Source organism: Hipposideros armiger, unplaced genomic scaffold (assembly GCF_001890085.2).
Source record: "Hipposideros armiger isolate ML-2016 unplaced genomic scaffold, ASM189008v1 scaffold_502, whole genome shotgun sequence".
NCBI classification, from domain to species: domain Eukaryota; kingdom Metazoa; phylum Chordata; class Mammalia; order Chiroptera; family Hipposideridae; genus Hipposideros; species Hipposideros armiger.
Genome location: NW_017731852.1, coordinates 858,018 through 880,287, shown reverse-complemented (window position 1 = coordinate 880,287; position 22,270 = coordinate 858,018). Strand labels below are relative to the sequence as shown.

The following is a 22,270-nucleotide window of genomic DNA, read 5'->3' as shown; positions in this document are numbered from 1 at the left end:
AATCAAGTCCAAACGTCCCAGCTTAGAAAAGGGCTCTAGTCCCCAGAGGCTGTGTGGCACTGCCCCCAAGCAGGCTTAGAGGGCAGAGCAGAGCTAGCCACTTACTGTGGGAGCTCCTGAGAGCTTGAGGGTTCCCCGGAGCCCAAGGGCAGAGGGGTTCAGCTGGCTCTCCTCAGACACACCCATGACCCCCTCCCTGTCTGCTCCAGGGGTGGCGGGAGGAGGGAAAGTGTTGTCTGCCTGCCTTTGATGATTATGGGAGAGTTGCAGACTTCTCTGTTTATAAATAGCAGCCCCCGCAGGGCCTGCTCCTGGCTGGCAGACAGAGCTGAGTGTGTATGCTAACGTGCGCGCGCGCGCGCGCGCGCGCGCGCACACACACACACACACACACATCCCTCTCAAACCCTCTCTCAGACTGCTCTGGAAGCCTGTCACAGGTGGGGCTGTGCAGCTCTGTGCAGCAGTGGGCAGGGAGATGGGAGGCGAGCCCCAGGATACACCTAGTCATGAAAGCCCCGTCCTTCAGGCCTGGAGGACTGGGAGGTGCTGTCACTTAATGGGACCTGGTAGGGCATAGAAGAAGCAGCCCCGCCCCAGGCTGCTTAGCCAAGAGCTCTCACAGCAAAGTATCTGGACAGGATGGTACCAGGGAGCCCCTGGGTCTGGGAGGAAGCCCGTGGCAGGTCGTGGGGGGAAGAGAACACCTGAGTCCCTTCTCCCAGTGAAGGACATCCAGGGGGTCCTAATGCCTTCTCCAGCCTGTTTCCCCAGTTTCTGCCACTTTCCAGCAGTTTGAAGTTAGGCCAATCAGACAGGCATCCCCTGAGCATTGCTGAGTACAGAGCATCATGCGGGGGGTTGTAGGGGGACACAGAGATTGGCAGGTCATGGAATACAGGGTGAGCAGTGGGCTCACACTAGGCCCCACCTCTCACTCTCTGGGTGACCTTGGGGAGTTATGTAAACCCATCTCAAGCCTCAGAAGTCCCCTGTCCACAGTCATAAGGATCCCATGAGCTGGGAGAACAGTTGGCCAGTGCCTGCCCATGGCGCACACCCAGCACCTGTGAAGTGCTGCTACTTCTACTACCCCTTCCTGTGTCCCCACTTCGTGCTACTCAGAGTTCTGGGATGCTTCAGCTTCACCCAAACATAGTACTGAGGGCACACAGAAGGGAGCCAAGGGCTGCCCAGGGCAGATCAGGGAAGGCTTCCTGGAGGCAGGGATGCCAAGGCCCAGCACTTTCGGGTGGAGGGAGCCTGTGGGCATGGACAGCTGTGCCCAGTGCTGTTCTCACTGTGCCGGGCCTCCTCCCTATGACCCCTCAGGAACAGCTCCCGGACCTGAACACCCACTTCCGCTCCCAGAGCTTCCACACGTCCATGTACGCCTCGTCTTGGTTCCTCACACTCTTCCTGACCACCTTCCCACTGCCTGTCGCCACCCGTGTCTTCGACATTTTCATGTATGAGGTCAGGACCCCTCGTGCCCCTTCCTCTTCCAGAGGCCCTACACTAGAAACAAAGCCTCGCCAGGCTGGGGAAGCTGTTGGGGACTTGGGGAGGGATTGGAGAGCTCCCTGGGAGAGCAGGACCAGAGTCACAGTCACCACTGCCTTTGCAGGGCCTGGAGATCGTGTTCCGGGTGGGCCTTGCCCTGCTGCAGGTGAACCAGATGGAGCTGATGCAGCTGGACATGGAGGGCATGTCCCAGGTGGGCCCAGGGTGGGGTGGAATTGCCTCCCAGCAGGGGCACCTGGGCAGGTGAAGCCTCCTGCAAGACGGGGGAGGGCCTGGAGCTCCTGAGCACCCTTATCTTTTCTCATCCCCTGTGGCCCCCAGACCTCCCTGAAGGACCAGGGTGGGCTCTGAGGAGCCCCAGACTCTGCTAGACACAATCCAGAGCTAGCAGCCCGACAAAGGGGAGACAGGAAGGCCCAGGCCCTGGGAGGTCCAACCCCTGTCTCTTGCCAAAGCCTATGTGGCAAATAGTCATACTAGCCAAACCATGAGGCCTTGAGTATGGTTTCGGCGAGGGCACAGGTGGGCCTAATGAGTCTGGGCAGCCTCATTGGCCTACCTCACCCAAGCCGCCCTGCCTCCTGGAGAAGAGGCCAGTCTACTTCTCACCTCCATGTCTCCACCATGCAGTCCCCTGCCCCCTCCCAGCATCCTCCAGCTGGTGCTTCAGGAAAGAATGCACAAAGGCCATGGTTGTGTCCACAAACACGGGCATCCATTGTCCGCAGCTGCCAGAGGCTCCAGCTGGGCTGGGGAACAGGAGCCAGCCTGGCCCCAACCCACAGCAAGCTGTGTCCATTGGTGGCTCACACTTAACCCTTTGAGGAGGCCCCAGGGGCCCTGGGTGAGCAGGCGGACCACTGAGGGGCCTTCCTTCCAGGTTGCTTCTGGCTGCCCCAATTTCACAACCTCTTCAGTCTCCTCTCATTGCCCTGGGGCGCCTGTGCTTAGACCCCGCCTCCACCCCACCCCTGGCCTTCACCCTCAGGAGCTCCCACAGCCTGCTTTTCCCTGCAAACACAAGTCCTGGCTGCAGCAGCTTCTCCCCGATTCCTGCTTCTCACATTCATTCACTCGCTCCACAAACTGATGGAGCGCCCACAACAGGCAGGCCAGGCCCTGTACCGGGTACATGGTGACCTCCCAGGCAGACTGGCTCCTGCCCTCCCTCTGGAGCACCCAGGCTCTCCTCCAAGGTAGCGGGGTGCAGACCCCCACAGTCAGGGCCCACATGCCAGGGACCGCCTATGTTCCCACAGTACTTCCAGAGGGTGATCCCCCATCAGTTCGACAGCTGCCCAGACAAGCTGATCCTCAGGGCTTACCAAGTCAAGTACAACCCCAAGAAGATGAAGAGGTCAGTACTTGGACAGCCAGGGAGCTGGCGGAACAGGGGTCCCCATGGGCGGGATGGTGACCACAATAGCTTTCTCCTCTGCAGACTTGAGAAGGAGTATGCAGCCATGAAGAGTAAGGAAATGGAGGAGCAGATCGAGATCAAAGTGAGTCCCGGGGGAGGGGCAATAGTGATGGGGAGCCGGACAGGGACCAGCTGCCCTTAGGAGCTTCCCTCCCAACTCTAAAGGCAGGCGGCCACTAGAGGGCAGCTCTGCCCAACACACGCTGCACCCCAGACTGTCCTTAGGCTCTGAGGGGTTGTCCCTCTGCCCAGCTGCCCAGTGTGTGAGTGAGGGCCCACCTGGCACTGAAGACACAGCGGTGGACAAGGTGGACCTGCCCTCATGGGGCTTCCAGTACAGGGGGGAGACTGCCAGTGAACCAACAGGTACAGAGTACAGACTCCAGAGGGCCCTCTGGATAAAATGTGCAGGGGAAGATTGCTGCAGGCCCCAGGAGTCAAATGCAAAGGCCCGTGCAGCAGCGGGCCTGAGGGGCTGGAGGAACATCAGGAAGGCTGCCCTCAATGGCAGGGACTCCGAGGTCAGGGGTGCGGGGAGCCCCGAGGCAGGCAGAGGCCAGATGCCAGGGCGTATAGGCCAGGGTACAGCACTTACCCATGGCCCCTGGTTCCCCCCTGATGCCTTGTTTGCCAGCCCAACTAGTTTTAGGGGTACAATTCTGTCACCAACTCCAATATGTGGGGTTCTCCCCATACCACCAAGCAGCTCTCCAACACCAGCTGGATGTCCTATAATTCAGCTCTGTTCTGATGTCATCTACCTAGGGACAATGTCAGATCCTATAGGTTTAAGGGCTCAGTCTCACAAGACTGCTGCCCCACTTCAGAAGCCAGCCTCAGGCCCAGGTTGTCACCTGTGCTTCTGACCAACTGGCTATAGAGCAGAAGTTCCCATGATCCCCACCATGAGTTCTATTAATTTGCTGGAGTGGCTCACAGAATTCAGAGAAACAGTTTACTTACTAGATCAGCGCTGCCTTTAACAAGGATAAACTCAGGAACAGCAAGATGGAAGAGATGAGTAGGGCCAGGTGTGGGGAAGGGGTGGAGCTTCCATGCCCCCTCTGGGCACCACTCTCTTAGCATCTCCAACTGTTCACCAACCTGGAAGCTCTCTGAACCCCATTCTGTGGGTTTTTATGGAGGTTTCATTACACAGACACGATTGATTACATCATTGGCAATCCTCAACTGATTCAACTTCCAGGCCCTCTCCCCTCCCCAGAGGTCTGGGGGTGGGACTGACAGTTCCAACCCTCTGACACTTGGTTGGATCCCCTGACAACCAGCCTCCACCCTTAGGTGACCCAGGGGCTTTCCAAAAGACGCCTCATTAATATAAAAAAGAACACCTTTATCCCTCTCACTTAGGAAATTCTCAGGGTTTTAGGAGCTCTGTGCCAGGACTGGATGGAAGACCAAATATGTATTTCTTATTATAAATCACATTATCACGGGGTTTCCTGAGCATGCAGTCTCTGAACCCAGACTTCCCTTCTTTTTTTCCCTCTGCTTTCATCTCTCCACACATGATTTTAGTTATTCATGCAACAAACATTTATTGAGCACCTACTATGTGCCATCACAGCAGAGACTGAGGGTCCCCCAGTCCAGTGGGGGTTGGGGGACAGACATGAGCACAAACCCCAACACAGCTTGTCTTTGTCCTCTTCAGGGGCAGAGTCCCACAATGGCTGGAACTCTGGTCCCTAGAGTCTCATAGACCAGGGTTGAAATCCCAACTCTACCATAGACCAGCTGTGTGATCTGGGAAGGTGAATTCACCTCTCTGAGCCCTAATGTCCCCTTCTGCAAAATGGGGATGACACTTGCTGTGTTGTTCAAATTATTATTATTATCACTACCACTACCACCATCATCATCATCCCTACCGCCTTTAGAAAGGCAAACCCTAGATTAGAATCCAGGCCATCTGCCACTCATACCTGAGGGGGAAAGAGAACATCATTGTTTGGGCCCTGTTTGTAGATTTCCAGAAATAGTTTTGTATCCTGAATTTTTAAGCATCTCCCTTTCTCAGGAATGGCAACCTGACTGATGCACCAGTCCAAACGTGTGTGTGTTTGTGTGTGTGTGTGTGTGTGTGTGTGTGTGTGTGTGTGAGTGTGACTATGAGGGCCCAGCAGTAGGTAGGTACACAGCAGACCCTCAGACCATGTGCCCAGCTTGGGAATTTCCCACAAGAGGAAACTGAGTGCCCACAGCCCTTAAAGGTTTCGGGCAGATGCCTTCTCCCTCGGCTCTGCCCTTTGCTCTTTTACCTCTAGCCTGTTTTAAATGTACCTGGGATTTGTTTTAATCAAGTATGGTAAGGTGACTAACACAGAGACAACTGCCTTTGAAAGAAGAGTTTATTACTCACAGTTCCCAAGAGGCGGAGCACACCATGCCATACAAGGCCACATGGGGAAGCACCAGGAAACACCATGCCATACAGGGCCACATGGGGTCTGTCAGGAGCCAGAGGGCTCAAGGGGGGGAGCAGGGGCCAGAGCCTTTATTGTGGTTTCCAAGGGAAACAATGGGCAAGACAGGGTGGACAAGTTTGGTCGAGTTTAGGATTGGCTAGTTTGAATAATTTCAGGGCTCTAGGCTATAAGAGTGGTCCCTAGTTGTCCTGGGACAATTTAAGGCAGGGGAAATGTTGGCTTGGTATATGAGAGTTCAATAAGAGAGTTGGGGGGCCGGCCGAGTGGCGTGTTGGTTAGGAGTTGGCTTGGGACGCCAGCTCTGAGCAACAGGGCCCCAGTTTGGATCCCACATGAGGGCCAATGATGCTGCGCCCTCTACAGCTAAGATGGTGAACAACAGCTCGACCTGGAGCTGGGCTGCCGTGTGAGTCGCCTGCGAGGCATAGGCTGCAGTGGGGCTGGCCCACAGCTGGCATGCGCCTTTATGAGCTACCATGAGCCGCAGTGAGCAGCCATCCAATGGCTGGCAAGCGACTGCCTCGCCCGGGAGGAGCACAATGATAATACCAACATGGGCCAGTGAAGCGATGTCCTCCACAACTAGACTGAAGAACAAAAGGACAGCAACTAGCCTGTTCCCCTTCCCGGATTCCCCAATAAAATCTTTAAGAAAAAAAAAAAAGTTGGGGGTGGGAGCTCTGGATTGGCTGCTTTGCATGTGAAAGGCCCTTAGCAGGCAGGTTGTTTACTATCTGTAGGAATTAGCTAGTCCTGGGAGGGGCAGCCTCTCCAGGATTAGCAAGGCCTCAGGATGTCAAAGCATCAAAAATACAGAAAAAAAATTTAAAAGTCTGGTTAGTATATAGCCTCCCCGGCCCCCCCCACCCCCAGTCTTGTTCTCTCTCTCTCCCTGCTCCCTCCCTCCCTCTGGTGTTCCCTTTGGAGTAAGCAGGAGAGAGGTAAAAGTCAGTCAGGCATATCCAGCTCTTCCAAGGATGGCTGTGCTTGTGCTAAAGAGAGGTCAGAGCAGTCAAGGGGTCAGGGGCCAGGGGTCAAAACTCTGGATTCCAGATCACTGAGGGACGGAGACCTGTGCCTGAAACAGCTCTGACCCCTGCGAGCTGGGAGGTTCAGGCAACACGCTGCCCAACTCTGACTCAGTTTCCCCAGCCATGGCATGAGTAAATGACCATCAATCCTGGGCTAGAGGCAAAGCAGTGAGGGGCAGGGGCTATCTGATAGCAGCTTCCCCAAAAACACAGAGGTCTTTGCCCTGTGGGAGACAGGCCCGAGCGTGGGATAGAAACAGATTTCCAAGGATGGCATGGATACTGACCACCAGTCCCCCCAACACACACAGTCCATATCCACGAATTCACTCACATTTTTACTGAACCAAGGTTTATTTAAAAAAGAATCTAATGGGCCATTCTGAATGGCCCTGTTTTCTGGAATCACTGTCCCAGAATGTAAGCCCTGGCTCTGTACTGCCTGGAGGTGGGCTGGCCCCTCAGAGGACAGACCTCTGTGTGTACTGGAGTGGAAGGCAGGATCTGACACGCTCTCCCTTCTCCCCACATAGAGGCTTCGGACAGAGAACCGGCTCCTGAAGCAGCGGATTGAAACGCTGGAGAAGGTAAGGGGTGTGGTCACCAGTCTGTAGCATAGAACCCTCCAAGTCCGAGCAGGACCCAGCAGCCAGAGGGCAAGCCAGCCCCCTACCCCAGGCCCCACTGTGAGCCCCACTGAGATTTGAGCTGCTGTTTAATCAGGGCCTTGGGGAAACTTAGCTTGGGGCTGAGGGTTGAGTTATAGCCCAGTTAACTGCAAACACCACAATCTAATTCATTTGTGTCCAATGCCCTCCTGGACTGCCTGGGTGGGAAGGAGACAGAACTGCTGCTTTGACTGAAGTGCCCAGAACTGGGCCACAAGGCACCCCACCCTGTAATTTGGAAGACTTGCCCTCAAAAGAAAGAAGATGGGAATAGAGGACGTGGGGCTGGTCTTGCCACCAGGTCCATGGAGGGGTGCCACAACCTTGACCCTGGCCCCAAACTTGTTTTTAAAGATGGGAGCACAGGGGGGAGCCCCACTTCATTCGTGCTCCACCCTCATTTCACTTGACCCTCCACTGACCTCAGGGAGTAGATCGTCCACAGGATTTTATTGCCCTTGCCCCAAAGCCTCCATTCTTGGTCAGCCTCCAAATGAAATATGCTGAGTTTTCCCAGCAGACCCCAGTCTGGCCAGCCCTGGAGGGGAGAGCCATGGGCACCCCCACCTCCCCACTCACACAGAGCCCTCTCCTAGAAGGAGCTGGCTCTGGCTTTAGTCTTCCTCTGGGTCCTCTCCTGCTGGTTCTCTGGTTCTCTGGTCTCACTCCTGTATCCCCTGCTTCTAGAGATAGTCCACTGCATTAGTGACAAGTGGTTCTTGTCTGTCTCTCCTTCTCTCCTGTCCCTGCGCCTTCTGCTCTGCCTCCTCCCCCTGTCGCTGGGAACCCCCTCGCCCGGTAGGAGAGCGCTGCTCTGGCTGATAGGTTAATCCAGGTACTGTAGCTTTTCATCTCACTCCCGCACTTCCTTCTGGGTCTCCACACATAACAGCTAGTTACCCCTCTTCCCTGGCTGCTGCCATCCCTCCTGGGGCCATGCATGAGGGGGCTGGGGACTGCTTCTCAGGGGAAACAGCGGCGGCCCTCCAGGGAAAGGGGGTGTACGTGTGCAAATGTGGCACCTGTGGGTGTGTCTGTGAGTGTACCTACATGCACATGGATACAAAGTTTCTTCCCTCCCACGGACACAGGTGGGGACCCAGGAGGGCTCAGGGCCCCTGAAGGTGCATCAGCAACAAGCTTAGTGTGTGCATGTGCTGAGCCTCTCCACCACCCACCCACCCACCCACACACACACACACACACACACACACACCCTACTCGCCTCTCATGCTTCTCTCTGCTCCTTCCTGCAAGGCCTGCCATATTCTCTCACTCATCTGCTTCTGCTGCTGCCTCATCTTGAATGGCTTGATCTGGAAGCTACTGCCTGCCACCTGGTGGCTCCAAGCCTAGAATAGGGGGCCCACACTGGGTGGGATGAGGGGGAAGAGGCTGAGGGGGCATGGATCTTAGCCCCTGGCAGGTGGAGGCCTCAGGGTCCAGGACTGGAGAAGCCTGGGGGGAAGGAGGGTGTATTCCACCTCCCAAACCTAGCCTGGAGGAGCCAGCCCTCAGCTGCCCCCAGACCCCCACTCTCACCAGCAGAGTCTGGCCTCTGGTATGCTATCGTCCCTGGATAAGGACTTGTTTCTCCTCCCCAACAGAGGCTGAGAGGAAGGACAGAGCAGCCCCAGCATGGGGCCGGTTCTCCATTTATTGCCCCATAGAGTCCAGGCCACGGGTGGTGGGCCAGTGTCTTCCTCCAGGCTCCTCCATGAGTCCTGTACCTGCCTATCCCCCACCCACATCCCCAGGCCCGGTGGGGCGCCCCATTCCGGGCTCAGAGTGCCCGGAGATCTCGCCCCTCTCCCACACCGCCTCCGCCCACTCTGGGACTCTCCCTGAGGTGGGCCACAAGCAGGACCTGGGGTGTGAGCAGAGAGTCACGGCCCTCCCCCCACCCCTGTCCTCCCTGTGCCCAGGGGCAGGTAACGCGGGCACAGGAGGCCGAGGAGAACTACGTCATCAAGCGGGAGCTTGCAGTGGTGCGGCAGCAGTGCAGCTCAGCGACGGAGGACCTGCAGAAGGCGCAGAGCACCATCCGGCAGCTGCAGGAGCAGCAGGTACCCGGCCGGGTGGGCGGGGCTGCCGCGGGTCAGAGCTCGAGGACAACTGGCTGGGGATCAGCCCTCCAGTTCCTAACTGCGGGGTGGGGGGACCACCCAGAGGTGAATGCAGACTCTCTGCCAGTCCCACCGGCAGCAATCGGCTCCAGACCCGGGGTGGTGGTGGGGAAGCCTGCCGTTCCCACTGGGGTGCTTGGCCTGCTGCATTGAGAATAAGGAAGGCAGTCTGCTACCTCCACCTCTGGTCTCAGCGTGAGAACCAGGCTGTCTCTGCAGAGCCCTCCTCCCTGGCACAGGCATATGTGGCCTTGAGTGGCGGGCCTGCGATTCCTGGGGGAGCCCTGGCGTCTCCCTAAGGTCTGCAGGGTTGTTGGGTTTCCGCAAGGATTACCATGCAGTTAGGACAAAGGAGGGGGCTCCATTCCCAGTGCCAGAACTTCGCCCTCAGAGGAGGCTCTGGTCTGTGCCCGCTGCTCTGGGCTGGTGGGATGGGGTTGAGGGGGCAGTGCAAGTCCGCTGTGGGGCAATGAACTCAGCGATGGGAGGGCCTTTGGGTTAGAGCACTGTGCAAAGAGTCTGCTTCTCCCAGAGGGGCTTTGAGAACCTTCCTGCAGCTCCACCTTAGCATGCTGCCTTCCTTATCTGATGGCCTGCCAGGAGCTGCATGCCCCAAGCTCAGCATGCATGTGTGTGCACATGCCCTGGAAGGACAGCGGAAGATGCTGTAGGCACCCCAGCCCCTTCACCCCCTTGCAGTCCAGGCCTGAAGCCAGCACAGCCTGGAAGTGAGGTGGGGGTCCCTGATTTGGAGAAACTACAGATGCTCAAGAAACAATAGGTGGAGAGAAAGAAGAGTCGTTTGCTGGGAGGGCCCCCTCCAGCGGGCCCCCTCCCAGACCTGGAGACCTTGGCGCAGGCCTTGGTTCAGGCATTCGAGTTGATTCTTTGCTCCTGGGGACAGGGAAGGGGCTTTACCACTTCTCACCTGCATCCTTCTCCCACCCCTCATGTGCCTGTGCTGTAGCCCCACCTTGCTCTGAAGCAGCATGGCCAATGGGGAAACTGATGCTGGGCTCATCCCACCACTGGCATGATGTCCCCTTTCAGGCCAGTCAGAGAGACACTCACCTGCCACCCCTGAACTCTGTCTGGCCTTTAGGGGATGCAGAGATGGGTGAAGCAGGTAGTGTAGTAGACGCTGGCCCTTGAGCACCATGTCCTGGAGAGGCCCTTGGAGGAGGTGCAGCCTGGCAGGGCTGGGGCTCGGCATGGGGCCTGAAGCCCATCTGGGCCAAGGGAGGGCCACTGGCACCCATGGATCTCAGAGACCCAAAGTGGTTGAGGGGAGCAAGCAAGCCTGGGCAGCTGAGCAGGGGGCCAGTGGGGAAGAGGGTGGTGGCCATGAGGGCTGGGGCAACCTCCCAGAGAACCACCCTGCCAGGCCACCAAGGCAGCAAGATGGGGACCCAGCTTTGGCCCCAGGGGCTTTTCTCGCCCACCAGCTAGATCTCCTTTATCAGGCCCAGGTGTCCGTCCATCTGAGAAGCCTCTGCACTGAGCCAGGAAGTACCCCAGCAAACTTTCCCCATCCTTTCCTGTTTTGAAATGGGGATGGAACGGAGGGAGGTGGAGAAGGAAGGGCAGGAGTGCCACAGCCCTGAGCCACACCTGCCCCACTCCCACCATGTGGCTAGGCCACAGACTACACAGCCGGAAGGATGTCTTGGAGAACCCATCCTCCATTCCCACCCCAGCAACCCTGGGAACCAGCCATCAGCATTCCTGCAGGGGGCATCATGAGGCCACAGAAGATCCCCTTCAGAAGGTTCTTTTTGTGTGGCTTTCCCAGGAAGGAGGCAAGGCTGGGCCATCAGGGTCCCCATGATGGGGTTCAGCTATCCTCCCACAAGAGCAAAAGGCACAGGAAGAGTATCCAGGGTTTCTCCTCACCCCCCTCTCTCCCCACAGCCTAAGCCCCTGTCTCAGCCCAGAGCCTCTGGGAAGTGGGGGGCAAGGCCTCGGCTCACAGCCAGCTGGCAAGAAGGCTGCCCACCCTCCAGCCGAAGCCTGGGGCCTGATGCAGCCCTCTGCCTTCCCCCAGGATAACCCGCGCCTCACCGAGGACTTTGTGGCCCACCTGGAGACTGAGCTAGAGCAGTCACGACTGCGGGAGACGGAGACACTGGGAGCCCTACGGGAGATGCAGGACAAGGTTCTAGATATGGAGAAGGTGCGACTGGGTGGGCAGGTGTTGGGGGGACTCGGGAAGGGGAGGTGGGGTGCTGCTTGCGCTTAAGGAAGTACATGACCAGGCCTGAGCCAAGGAGAAAGGGTTGCCAGAGGGATCAGTGGGGAGTGTCCTGGAGTCCTGCTCCAGCAGTCCCCAAGGAACCTAAGACTGCCTCCCCTATGGTCTCCACAGGAGGGTCTAGGGAGATGGGAAGTGGGTCCCTCACCCCCAGATCCTCCCAAGCCTTGGAGATACATGCATACACATGCGCGCGCGCGCACACACACACACACACACACACACACACACCAGGGCACACCCACCTTCATGCACCAGGCATAGTGCCAGCAGTGTGGTGGCTTTCATGGGCTCCCTGGACAGCCTGTCCCACCTGTGTGTCCCCCGCCCCCAGGCCCTGAGTTCCAGGAGGAGGGGAGGAGAAGGGAAGGCCCAGGCCCAGCAGGGCTGCTCGCCCCAATCCCACCTCCATGGAGACATCACCCAATGGGGCTACTAGGGGCTGCCCTCTCCTGCCTGCAGCCTTGACTCGGTATTGACTCAGCTTCCACGGAACCCCCAGAAGAGGGCAATAGGACCCACTCACTCCGGCAGGAGCCTGCGCTCTTTTGGGTGCCCTCCCAGGTGTCTCTGCCACAGCCTTGGTGAAGGCATCAGCCTCTCAGCCCCCATTAGCCAGCCCAGAGCTGGGCCTCCTTCCACTTCCCTCAACACCAGAGGGAAATGTGCACCCAGTAGATCCTGCCACCCTCCCTTGACTCCCAGGCCCAAACGAGGGTCAGTGAGGTCCTAGGATGGCAAGCTGGATTTTGGTCCAAGAGGTTGGAACACAAATCTCTCATCCCTGAGCCCTTGGGAGGCCAGGACAGGGCCTAGGCTGCCCTCAGCCGGTTCCCAGGAAGAGGGGCTGCCTGGGAGGCAGGGGACAGTGTGCTGAAATCCAGTCTTCTCAGCTCCCGCTGGGGCAGGTCTCAGGTCTGGTCATGGGCCCCGTGGGGGTGGGTCTCAGAATCCCAGGTGGGTAGACTGGCCCTCACCCAGCCTGCCTGGTGTCCTTAGCAGTAACATTTATGGAGGCCCCCCACTTTTATGAGGTGTCCTAAGCCAGTCCTGTGAGAACAGGTGCTGTTGTTACAGCTATTTTACAGGCGAGTTGAGGCTCTTCGGCCGGGGCCACAGAGGTGGTGGGGTCTGCTCCCCTCTGGCCCAGTCCACCTTCCCAACATATCCTGGGTCCAGGGTGCACCTTCTTCTAGCCCAGCTGCCCAAGGTGGAGTCCAGAAGAACAAGGGATGGGGTCTCAGCCCACAGGAATGGTCACGGGGCTGCCGGCTTCCTTGGGCTCTGAACATTCCTGTCCCCTCAGAGGAACAGCTCACTGCCTGACGAGAACAACGTGGCCCGGCTGCAGGAGGAGCTGAAAGCACTCAAGGTGCGGGAGGGCGAGGCGGTGGCCTCAGCGCGGGAGCTGAAGCTGCAGCTGCAGGAGCTCTCAGACACCTGGCAGGTGAGGGCCCAGCCGGAGGACGGGAAGCGGCCCGTGCAACCACGAGGTGGCTGCCCTCTGGACCTCGGGATCCTGTGCTGACCGCCGCCCTCCCTTGGCAGGCCCATCTGTCCCGCGGCGGCCGCTGGAAGGAGTCCCCGCGGAAGCTGGTCCTGGGCGAGCTGCAGGACGAGCTGATGAGCGTGCGCCTGCGCGAGGCCCAGGCTCTGGCGGAGGGCCGCGAGCTGCGGCAGCGCGTGGTGGAGCTAGAGACGCAGGTGGGCCGCGCCGCTGTCTAGGGGAGGGCCTTGGTGTCCACCGCCAGCCCCTTGGCTAGGCGGTGATCCCCGCGCATCCCTTTCTCCCCCAGGACCACATTCACCGCAACCTTCTGAACCGCGTGGAGGCAGAACGCGCGGCGCTGCAGGAGAAGCTGCATTACCTAGCCGCGCAGAACAAGGGGCTGCAGACGCAACTGAGCGAAAGCCGCCGCAAGCAGGCCGAGGCTGAGTGCAAGGTGATCCCTTCCCCGGTCCTGCCTCCCTGCCCTCATCCAACCCCGCCTCAAGCTTGACCCGCCCTCTCCCCGCTGCCCTCAGAGCAAGGAGGAGGTGATGGCCGTGCGCCTGCGGGAAGCGGACAGCATGGCGGCTGTGGCTGAGATGCGGCAGCGCATCGCCGAGCTAGAGATCCAGGTGAGTGGCAGGACCGGGTGATTGGGTGGGGCGCCGGGCCGGAGCGCTGCCTGACCCCTGTGCCCTGGCCCGCCGGCAGAGAGAGGAGGGCCGCATCCAGGGTCAGCTGAACCACTCCGACTCGTCGCAGTACATCCGAGAGCTCAAGGACCAGATCGAGGAGCTGAAGGCCGAGGTGAGCGCGGGAGGGGCCTGAGAGCCCTGTGTCCATTGCCGGTGAGCGGCCGGGCATCAGCGCCTGGGGTGCGGGAGAGGAGGGTGCCTGGCGGCCCAACTCCGTCCGCGGACTTGTGGGTCCACGTCTCCAGCGCGCGCCGGTCCCCCGACCCAGGTGCGGCTGCTGAAGGGCCCGCCACCCTTCGAGGACCCACTGGCCTTCGACGGGCTAGGCCTGGCACGGCACCTGGATGAGGACTCGCTGCCATCGTCGGATGAAGAGCTGCTGGGCGTGGGCGTGGGCGCGGCCCTGCAGGATGCGCTCTACCCCCTGTCCCCGCGCGATGCTCGTTTCTTCCGCCGTCTGGAGCGGCCGGCGAAGGACAGCGAGGGCAGCTCAGACAGCGACGCTGACGAGCTGGCCGCGCCCTATAGCCAGGGCCTGGACAACTGAGGCCCTGCCCGCAAGCCCACAGCCTGGGGGATGGGGGGCGCCAACGCCACACTTAAACTGCATGCCCTCCGCGGTTTGGCCCACCCCGAGGGCGAGGCCCAGCGCTGCAGGGTGCAGAGGGCAGAGCTGAAGCCTGAGGATCCTCAGGGTCGCTCTGCAGGCCCACCCTTCCCAGCACTGTTTAACCATCTTGGTCCTACCCCTCAAGGCCCAATCACCTGGAGGGTCTGCCCCTCTTAACAGTGAGGGCTCCGGAGGCTACAGAGGTCCCAGGACTGGATAGCAGAAAGCTCCCTCCTCCCAGCAGGCCTCCTTCTGGGACAAGGATGGCCCTGCTGGGAAGGACCCAGGGGCTGGAGGCCTGAGGAAGAAGGGGCCATTCTGGGCTGGATGTCATCATCCCACAATGCCCCTGGGGACCCTTGGCCACCAGGGACAGATGGCCAGGCTTGGCTTTCCTGCCTGGTGCAGGCCTCATGGCCCCTGCAGCAGAAACCAAAGTCCCCCTACTGTGTGCAGGGCCACCCGGGGTGTGCATGGCCAGCCGGAACCAGCCCAGGCCTTGGCAGTGTCTGTCCCTGCTTCTCAGGGGCCAGAGCAGCTGTGAGGAAGTCACAAGACCCCTGTCCCCAGCCCCCCACATCATCCTCTGTGAGACACTCCCATCACCCTATCTTCGCCAGTGATGGAGGGGCTCCCTGACCCAGGCTAACCTCTCCAGGGGGCCCCCAGTCTCTACTTCCCTTCCTTTCCTGGGTCCCCAGCCCCACCCTCTGACCAGGGCCATGCCCCAAGGGAGAAGGCTGCCCAGAGAAGTGTCCCCATGCCTCCCTCATGGTGGTCCCGTGGTCTCTGCGGAGTCAGAGCCAAGAACGGTGCCAAAGTCCAATGATGCTCTCCTGCCCTCTCCCACACACACCCCCCCCCACCCCTGCCCCAGGCCTTGTGACTCTTGGGGCTGATGTTCTTGGGGCTCCTGAAGCCTCGAGCAGCCTCACAAGCAGTGTCCCTGGTGCCTCTTGGGGTGGGGATTCATGCTCAGCACCTCCTCCTGGCCACCCGCTCCTCAGTGTTACAAAGCCTGGGGACCAGGGTGGGCATCACAGGGCTCTCCCATGTGCCCCCAACACTGCCCACTACCATTTTGCACACTGCCTGTTCACACTCCACATGTCACCCAGGCGGGGATGGAAAATAAAGTGTATTGACACAGTCATGCACAAAGGACGATGAGTGGGTCAGGCCTGGGAGTGGGAATTGCAAGCATCCTCAGAGCCCCAGCCCCTAGTCCAGCAAAGCTCTGGGGAGGGGAGCAGACTGTCCTTGCCCTTGGGAGCCTTCCAGAGGGGTAGAGGTCATAGCAGTCCAGAGGGGGACCAAAGAGGCGCCCAGGTTGGTGTGCAGCATGAGAGAAGGGAAGGGCATTTGCTGGTTCAGGGTGAGCAAGTGTGGGGATTGAGAGAGATGATTAGAATGGGGGGAAGAGGTCACAAAAGCCCTTAGATGTCAGGCTCATAGACGCATCCTAATAGCCTAGCATTTTCAGAATGGTGGCTCTGGAGATGGCGAGGGCAGGGGACATGAGTTTCCTCCTGGGTGACTCAGCTTGGCCTCCCCTGAGAGACATGGAGGAACGTGGGATCTGGTTATGTTCATTCAGCACACACTTCCTGAGGCCCTCCCCGTGCTCTGCCCGATGGGTACTTGGCTCTAAGGGGTCCCCAGGGTGGGGGAGGAGAAGACAGACACCAGCATGGGAGCAGGGGCTGAGCCTCCATGCTCATGGCAAGTGCCCAGTAGACTAAGTGAGCAGGGAGATCAGAGGAGGCTTCCTGGAGGAGGCAACAGGGCGAGGGTGTCAGAGCCGCCTCTAAGGGCAAAAGCATAAAGGCAAGATGTGGCAGGGACCAGCAGAAGGTACATGATGCTTATGAAGAAGGAACAGGAGAGTGAGTATGGACAAGCCAAGGGGCTTCTTCAGTCAGGAGCCAGTTTTCACTTTGAACGGAGGGCACTGGAGAGTCATGGAGGGCTTAGGTGAGGGGGGCACCATCAGATGGACCACTGTGTTGGGGGAAAGTGGGGAGGCCAGGGCAGAGACGAAACTGAGCCAGGCAGTGTGGACAATGAATGGGGGCTATCCTAAGGGAAGGGGACCCAAAGAGTCAGAGTCCTTTGTGGGGTTCCCCATGGAGCTAAGGCAGAGTCCCAGTGGGTTGGTGAGGACAGCTGGGGATGGTAAAGGAAAGCTCCCCGGGGGGGAGAAACTTAGTTGGATCCAGGCAGATGCCAGCCAGGTCCTGATCCTCAGCATCCAGTGTGGACCCACAAAGTGTCCCCAACTCTGCTGCCTGCCAAGAGCAGGCACCAGAACAGCCAAATCCTATGGCTTGTCCCATCACTCAACAGCTCCTATGGGTCTATGCATCGTTCCCATTATACAGATTTAACACTGAGACCCCACAGTCACTCTGTGTTTCCTGCTCCCACAGGGTAATTCCACCCCACTGGCTCCCCAGAATGGGGCAGGGTCCCAGAAAAACTATCTGAGGTTCTGCACTGCTCCCTCCTAGGGGTTGGCCTTGAGGCCCTTGCTGCTCAGGTCAGGAGTCAGTCCCTACCTTTGGGCTGGAAAGGACCCCTGGATCCTTGCCAGGGCCCAGCTACAATAGAAAGGGAACCTCTGCCACCAAACTCCAGCTTGAGGGAACATGTGTGCCCCCCCCCACACACACACACATTGGCTCTCCGGGGTGGAGGTGGCATGGCCCCTCTGGGACAGGGCCAGTTTCTCCTTGGACCCTAGATTAGGAGGTGGCCATGTCTGGGGTGAGGACGGGCAGGACTGTGTGATCTGTGTCTGACAGGAACCTGGCTACAGGGTAGACTATGGGACTGGGTCTAGGGGCAGAGACAGGGCTGAGGGCCCAACACAGGCTCACGCTCTGACCTTTTACCTGCCCTGGGAATTGTGGTCCCTCCCAGGCCTCCATCATTCTTGGCGTGAAGCGGGAGATCCTCAGGGAGGAAAGGCCTGGGGGTGTGTTTCCTGCAGGGCCACTTGGGAAGAAGGGCCTGGACTGGGGCTTGAGGACTCCAGGGTCAGGGTGACTGGGCTACTAAGAGGAAGGGCAAGGAATTCTTATTGAGGGAGGAAGACAAATGAAGATATTGGTTGGTTCTAGTAAGGACCCCTGATTGTAGGGCACAGAGAAGGATACCCGGCTGGAGGGACGTGGGGAGAATACCCTAAGTTAGGGGGAAAGGTGAGGCCCATGGTTTGTGAGCCATAAAGGGGCATGGTGAGGACACCTGGAGAAGAGGCAATATGAGGACACCATGGTCTCCCAACCAGCTTTGGGAGAGGCTGCTTCTTAGCTACAGGCCCCTCCCCATTCTGTCTCAGGAGGGCCCTACTCCCTACACCTGGTCTTCCTGACAGCCTTCCCCCAGCTGCAGGCTTCCCTGCACTGCAACCTCCTCTGTGAGCAGTGTACAGTGAGTGCACTCTCAGGAGGGAACTGGAAAGCTAACCATCTCAGGTGACCCCTCGCTCCCTCCCACACACCCGGGGCGTGCAAGGGGGTGCACACCGGGAGGAGGGGCCCTCGCCACGAACCCCCAGGGAGCCCTTCTCACGTGTCTTCCGCTTCTCTCCAGGAGTGCCGGCTCCCCTGGTTGAGTGTGGGAAGAACTTGGGTCTTTTGGCCACGCTGGCCACGCACTGGCTCACCCACTCGGCCGCGCGGCCCCACCTGGGTCTCTTCTGCGCCTAACGTTTCCACCAGAAGTAGGGCAGGAAAAAGCCTACGTTCACGCACGTGGGTGGGTGCACTGCGCTAGATTACAGGGACTCGGCATCTCGCGCCCCTTATCCTCAGTAAATGCCACAGTCCCGACGCCCGCGGCGACAGCAAAGGTGCACAAGCTGCAGCGTCCAGCCTTTATTGCTAACTGGGCTGCGAGCGGTAGACAATATACTGGACACTGGGTATGATCCAGGCCGAAGGAGGGGGTGGGGCTCGAGAGGAGTGGGAGCATAGCCTAGGCTAAAGGGGCGGGGCTCAAGGGGAGGACCTGGGCCAAAGATGTGGGTGGATCGCGAACCTGCGCCAAAATTCTAGGGCTCTAGGGGGCTGAGACCAATTCACCCAGTGCTGGACTGAAAGGAGTCAACTGGGGTCTAAGACAAAGAGGCGTAACCGGAGGGGCGGTTCCTAAGGCAGGGGTGGAGTGTGGTGGGCGGGCCTAGGGTCCGGCTCAGTGGAAGGTCTCCACCTCCACCACGGTCCAGTCACCCTGCGGAGAAGCCACGTCGTCTGGAGAGAAGCTGGTGACCGACGTGATGCTGGCGCGGGACTCGTCCAGGGGAGACAACAATTCAGCCCACCGGCCCAGTTCGGCATCGCTGAGCGTAGTCCGGGCGCCTCCTGAGCTGCCGCCACCCCCAGAGCTCCCCGGGCCACCGCCACTGCTGCCCGCCGCACCTTCGGCCGCCGCTAACAGCAGCGTACGGCTCAGCAGGTGCTGCACGACGCTCGCCTGCAGCGCCCCCAGCGGCAGCTCGCCCAGGCGCGCTGGCTTCGGACCGCATGAGGCCGCCCCCGACCCAGCCACCGCCTTCCCACCACCCGCGCCGGGCCCGGGATCCAGCTCGCCTGGGGCCGGGGTCGCCGACTCAGGCCCTTCAGCCTCGTAGATGGTGCACAGGCCGTCAGCGGAGCCCGACCCGGCAGCAGGAGGCCAAGGCAGGGACGCTCCTGCAGGGAATAGTGCCAGGCTTGGCAGAGGAAACGAGAAGCCCCACCCCCCACAAAACCCCGCCCCTGCCCTCGGGTCCGCCTCCAGACCCAACTGCTCCGCCCTCGAGCAGCGAAGACTCGCCTCTGACACCGCCCACCTACCATCCCCATACGTCGCCTCTCCCACAGCTCCACGGGGTTGGGAGGGCTGCTTACCCGGGGTACCGCGAACGGCCAGCGGCGGAGCGGGACCTCGGCTCCAGGAGGCCGGGTGGCAGGCGGCGAGCTCCGCGTCGGCGGGAGGGGAGGCTGTGGCGCCGCCCTCGGGCCCGCTGTCATAGCCGCGCAGCTCCTCCGGCGTGCTTGTGGCGCTGCTGCTGTGGCCCGCCAGGTCCGGGCCGCTCAGCGTACTGGACGGACTGCGAGAGGGTGGTGGCGGCGGAACAGGAGTCAGGGCCAGGGTCAGCCGTGAGCCCGGGATCGGGGCATCGGGACCCGGGGTCGGGGGTCGATGTGGGGCCTGGAGAGTGGGTGAGGCAGGGGCAGAGCTGGGGGCCTGCAAAGGGGGCAAGGCCAAGGAAAGTTGAGCTTGAAGGGGCGTGGCCAGAGGAGAGGGAGGTGCCTCCAGAGTCGGTGAGGCAGGGGGAGAGGGTGGGAGCTTCCGAGGGGGCAAGGCCAAAGAAGGTGGAGCCGGAGGAGGGGGCGTGGGCAGGGGGGAGGGAGGGTCTTGCAGAGGGGTTAAGGGAGGAGAGGGAGGGTCTTGCAGAGGGGGCAAGGCCAGAGGTTGGGTTTGCATAGGGGTCACAGCCAGGAAAGAAGGCATGGCTTGCAGAGGGGGCGAGCCTAGAAAAGGTGTTGTCTGCAGAGGGGACATGGCCGGAGAGGAAGTGTCCTGCAGAGGTGGTGAGGCCACAGAATGTGGGGCCTTTAGAGGGGGCAGGGTCTGAGAAGAGGGAGTGGCCTGCGGAGCGAATGTATCCAGAGAAGATGGAGTCTGTGGAGGGGGCGCGGCCAGTGAAGGAGGGGCTTGCAGAGCTGACGAGACCAGAAAAGGTGGGGCCTGTAGAGTGGGCAGGGTCAGAGGAGAAGGAGTGGCCTGAAGAGGGGATGTGGCTAGCGGGGAGGGAGGGGCCTGTAGAAGGGATGTGGCCAGAGCGTCCTGCGAGGGAAGCGTGGCCAGTGTATAGGGCGTGGCCTGGAGAGGGGGCGGAGACATAGGACTGGCCCGCGGGGGGGGCGTGATCAGAGCAGAAAAGTCCTGCAGAGGGGCTGTGGCTAGGCAAGAGGGTGAGTTCCCCAGAAACCTTGCCTGAGAAAGAGGGGTTTGTAGAGGGGGCGTGGCTGGTGGCAGAGGGGTTGACAAAGGAGGTGAGGTCAAGGGAGAAGGGAGAGTCAAAAGAGGGGACAAAGACGGAGAAGTCTGGGTGGGGGGCGTATTCTGCGGAGGGGGTGAACCTGCAGGAGAGAACGGAGCCAGAAAAGTGGCGGTGGGAGAGGCCGGTGCCTCGGGTAACGAGGTACTCAGGTGTGTGGGTGGAGCTTGCAAAGGGGGTGTGGCCGGCGGAGAGGGAAGGGTCTGCAGAGAGAGTGGAGCACGGGGAGGATGGGCTAGTGGGAAGGGCGTGGCCAAAGGACGTGTAAGTGCTTGGGAAGGAGGCGTGGTCGGTGGAGAGGGCGGGAGCGCATCCCGCAGAGGAGTCGCTGTGATATCGGTAGGCTGTATCAGTTGTGCGTTTGGACAGGGAGGAGATGAGGCCAAAGAAGAAAGGCTCTGCAAGTTGGCTGCGCCCTTCCTTAGGGGTGCGACCTGCGGGGGGCGCACAGCCTGCAGCCCTTTCGACTTGTGTTGCGAAGGGTGCCCCAGAGCTCGGGGTGTTAAACCCAACGAGGCCCCAGAGCGGGCTGGGGAGGACAAAGGGGTGATGCTGGAGCCCAGGGGGCGCGAGGCTGGCCTCTGGAGGCCCCCGCCGGCGCTGGGTCTCCTCCTGGCGGCAGAGCTCGGCTCCGCGGTGCTGCTGCGTTCTAGGGCGCTGCTCACTGATTTCCTGGGGACCTCAATCAGAGCCCGGGGACGGGCATTCGAGGCTGCCCGAGGAAGCCCCACCTCAGCGCCCGCACCTCGGGTCCGACGGGAGATGGCTGGGGAGGGGACTCCTGGGGTGGGCCGGGAAGAGTCTGGGGATAAAGCAGAAGGCCAAAGGGTCATCGATATTCCCAGGCTGGTCCCCCTCACTGCCCAGGAACCCCGCACCTCCCTCCCCAGGAAACGTACCTCTCCCGGCCCCTGCATTCAGGGCGCTCCTTCTGGGAGCTTCTGGGGTTTTCCCTCTGCCCACAGGTTCCTCAGCTGGGAGCCGGAGCCCCTTCTGCCCTAGAAGGCCTAGCCTGAGGGTTGGAGGGAAGGTACTCAGGGTAGAGCCACCCCCTTCTTGTTTGACCTCCCAAGTCCACATTTTCCCAACTGTGAAGTGGGGCATATGGGCTCATTGTCCACCAATTTGAGCCCAGTGATCTGCAAGTGTTCCCACGCCCCAATTCATGTGTAAAATTAAAAGGTTCCAGAGAGTGACAGTAACCCTTGCCTAAGGAAAGAGGGAAGGCATGTTACCTGGTGGCCCCACTTGCACTTCCTGGGCTAGAGATAGAGCCCAGACTGGAGGTCTTGGCCGAGGTTCGCTCCCCTCGCCCTGCCACTGGGGGCCTGGAGGCTGCGGGGGAGGAAGGGTGAGGGCCAGTCTATGCGGTGATCGGAAAAAGCAGGGGGAGGCTGGTGCCTCAGAATGAAAGGGGGACAGGGATACGGGGTTGGAATCGGCGAAAGAGGCTGGGGTACCTGGGCTCCGGGGACCTGTCCCCGCGCTCCGCATGGGTCCCACGCGGGGAGTTGCTTCCGGGAGAACGGCTGCCCGGATGCCCCCGGCTCTGTCGGCCAGGGGCCCTCGCCCTGCAGCTCCCGCTGCTCCCAGTACTCGGAGAGCTGCGCTGGTTACTGGAGGAGGGGGTCTTGGAGACCCTGGGGGCCTGGGGGTCGCAAGGCCGGAAGGGCGAGAAGCCGGCGTCCGCGCGGCGGCCCCTGCCCTGGACTTGTCCCTCTTGTCCATCCTGCACCTAATGAGGAGACAGACTGGTCAGCATCCCAGGTCCTGGACCGTTACGCAGCCTGCTGGGACCTGCTCCTGGCAACTCGCCACCCCTTCCCCAGCGTCGCCACCTATAGGCGCCCAAACCTCGGCCTCGATCCACTTCCCTCTCACCCACCCACACATGGGCCGAGATGCTCATAATTGTCCCCAAGTCCCACCCCCGTCGCCCTCCACCAGGCCCTGC

At 60.3% G+C, this 22,270-nt stretch overlaps 2 protein-coding genes and 1 long non-coding RNA gene across 8 annotated transcripts in view; 1 reads left to right on the top strand and 2 right to left on the bottom strand.

The window, feature by feature from the left end:
* EVI5L (ecotropic viral integration site 5 like) overlaps nt 1–15,414 on the top strand; it is a 29,789-nt gene extending 14,375 nt beyond the window's left edge. For 4 of the 6 annotated variants that reach the window (XM_019667667.1, XM_019667669.1, XM_019667668.1 and 1 more), the window contains 14 exons: nt 1,333–1,476; nt 1,628–1,717; nt 2,784–2,881; nt 2,966–3,026; nt 6,959–7,012; nt 7,896–7,928; nt 9,019–9,159; nt 11,264–11,392; nt 12,777–12,917; nt 13,019–13,174; nt 13,267–13,413; nt 13,496–13,591; nt 13,671–13,766; nt 13,923–15,414. In XM_019667667.1, the coding sequence (XP_019523212.1) occupies nt 1,333–1,476; nt 1,628–1,717; nt 2,784–2,881; nt 2,966–3,026; nt 6,959–7,012; nt 7,896–7,928; nt 9,019–9,159; nt 11,264–11,392; nt 12,777–12,917; nt 13,019–13,174; nt 13,267–13,413; nt 13,496–13,591; nt 13,671–13,766; nt 13,923–14,201 (1,665 nt within the window). In that variant the 3' untranslated portion in view covers nt 14,202–15,414. The remainder of the gene's footprint in view (nt 1–1,332; nt 1,477–1,627; nt 1,718–2,783; nt 2,882–2,965; nt 3,027–6,958; nt 7,013–7,895; nt 7,929–9,018; nt 9,160–11,263; nt 11,393–12,776; nt 12,918–13,018; nt 13,175–13,266; nt 13,414–13,495; nt 13,592–13,670; nt 13,767–13,922) is intronic. The other 2 variants (XM_019667671.1, XM_019667670.1) reach the window with 1 other exon arrangement.
* Nucleotides 15,169–17,295, bottom strand: LOC109396094 (uncharacterized). Its single transcript, XR_002126783.1, has 2 exons — nt 17,152–17,295; nt 15,169–15,817 (listed from the first exon to the last, which is right to left on the bottom strand). It is a non-coding gene; the product is annotated as an uncharacterized LOC109396094 (long non-coding RNA).
* An 835-nt stretch (nt 17,296–18,130) lies between these two features.
* PRR36 (proline rich 36) overlaps nt 18,131–22,270 on the bottom strand; it is a 4,658-nt gene continuing 518 nt past the window's right edge. The window contains exons 2-6 of the mRNA XM_019667599.1: nt 21,777–22,051; nt 21,552–21,651; nt 21,216–21,328; nt 19,160–21,118; nt 18,131–18,961 (exon numbers count right to left, since the gene is read on the bottom strand). Of these exons, the coding sequence (XP_019523144.1) occupies nt 18,462–18,961; nt 19,160–21,118; nt 21,216–21,328; nt 21,552–21,651; nt 21,777–22,044 (2,940 nt within the window). The 5' untranslated portion in view covers nt 22,045–22,051 and the 3' untranslated portion in view covers nt 18,131–18,461. The remainder of the gene's footprint in view (nt 18,962–19,159; nt 21,119–21,215; nt 21,329–21,551; nt 21,652–21,776; nt 22,052–22,270) is intronic.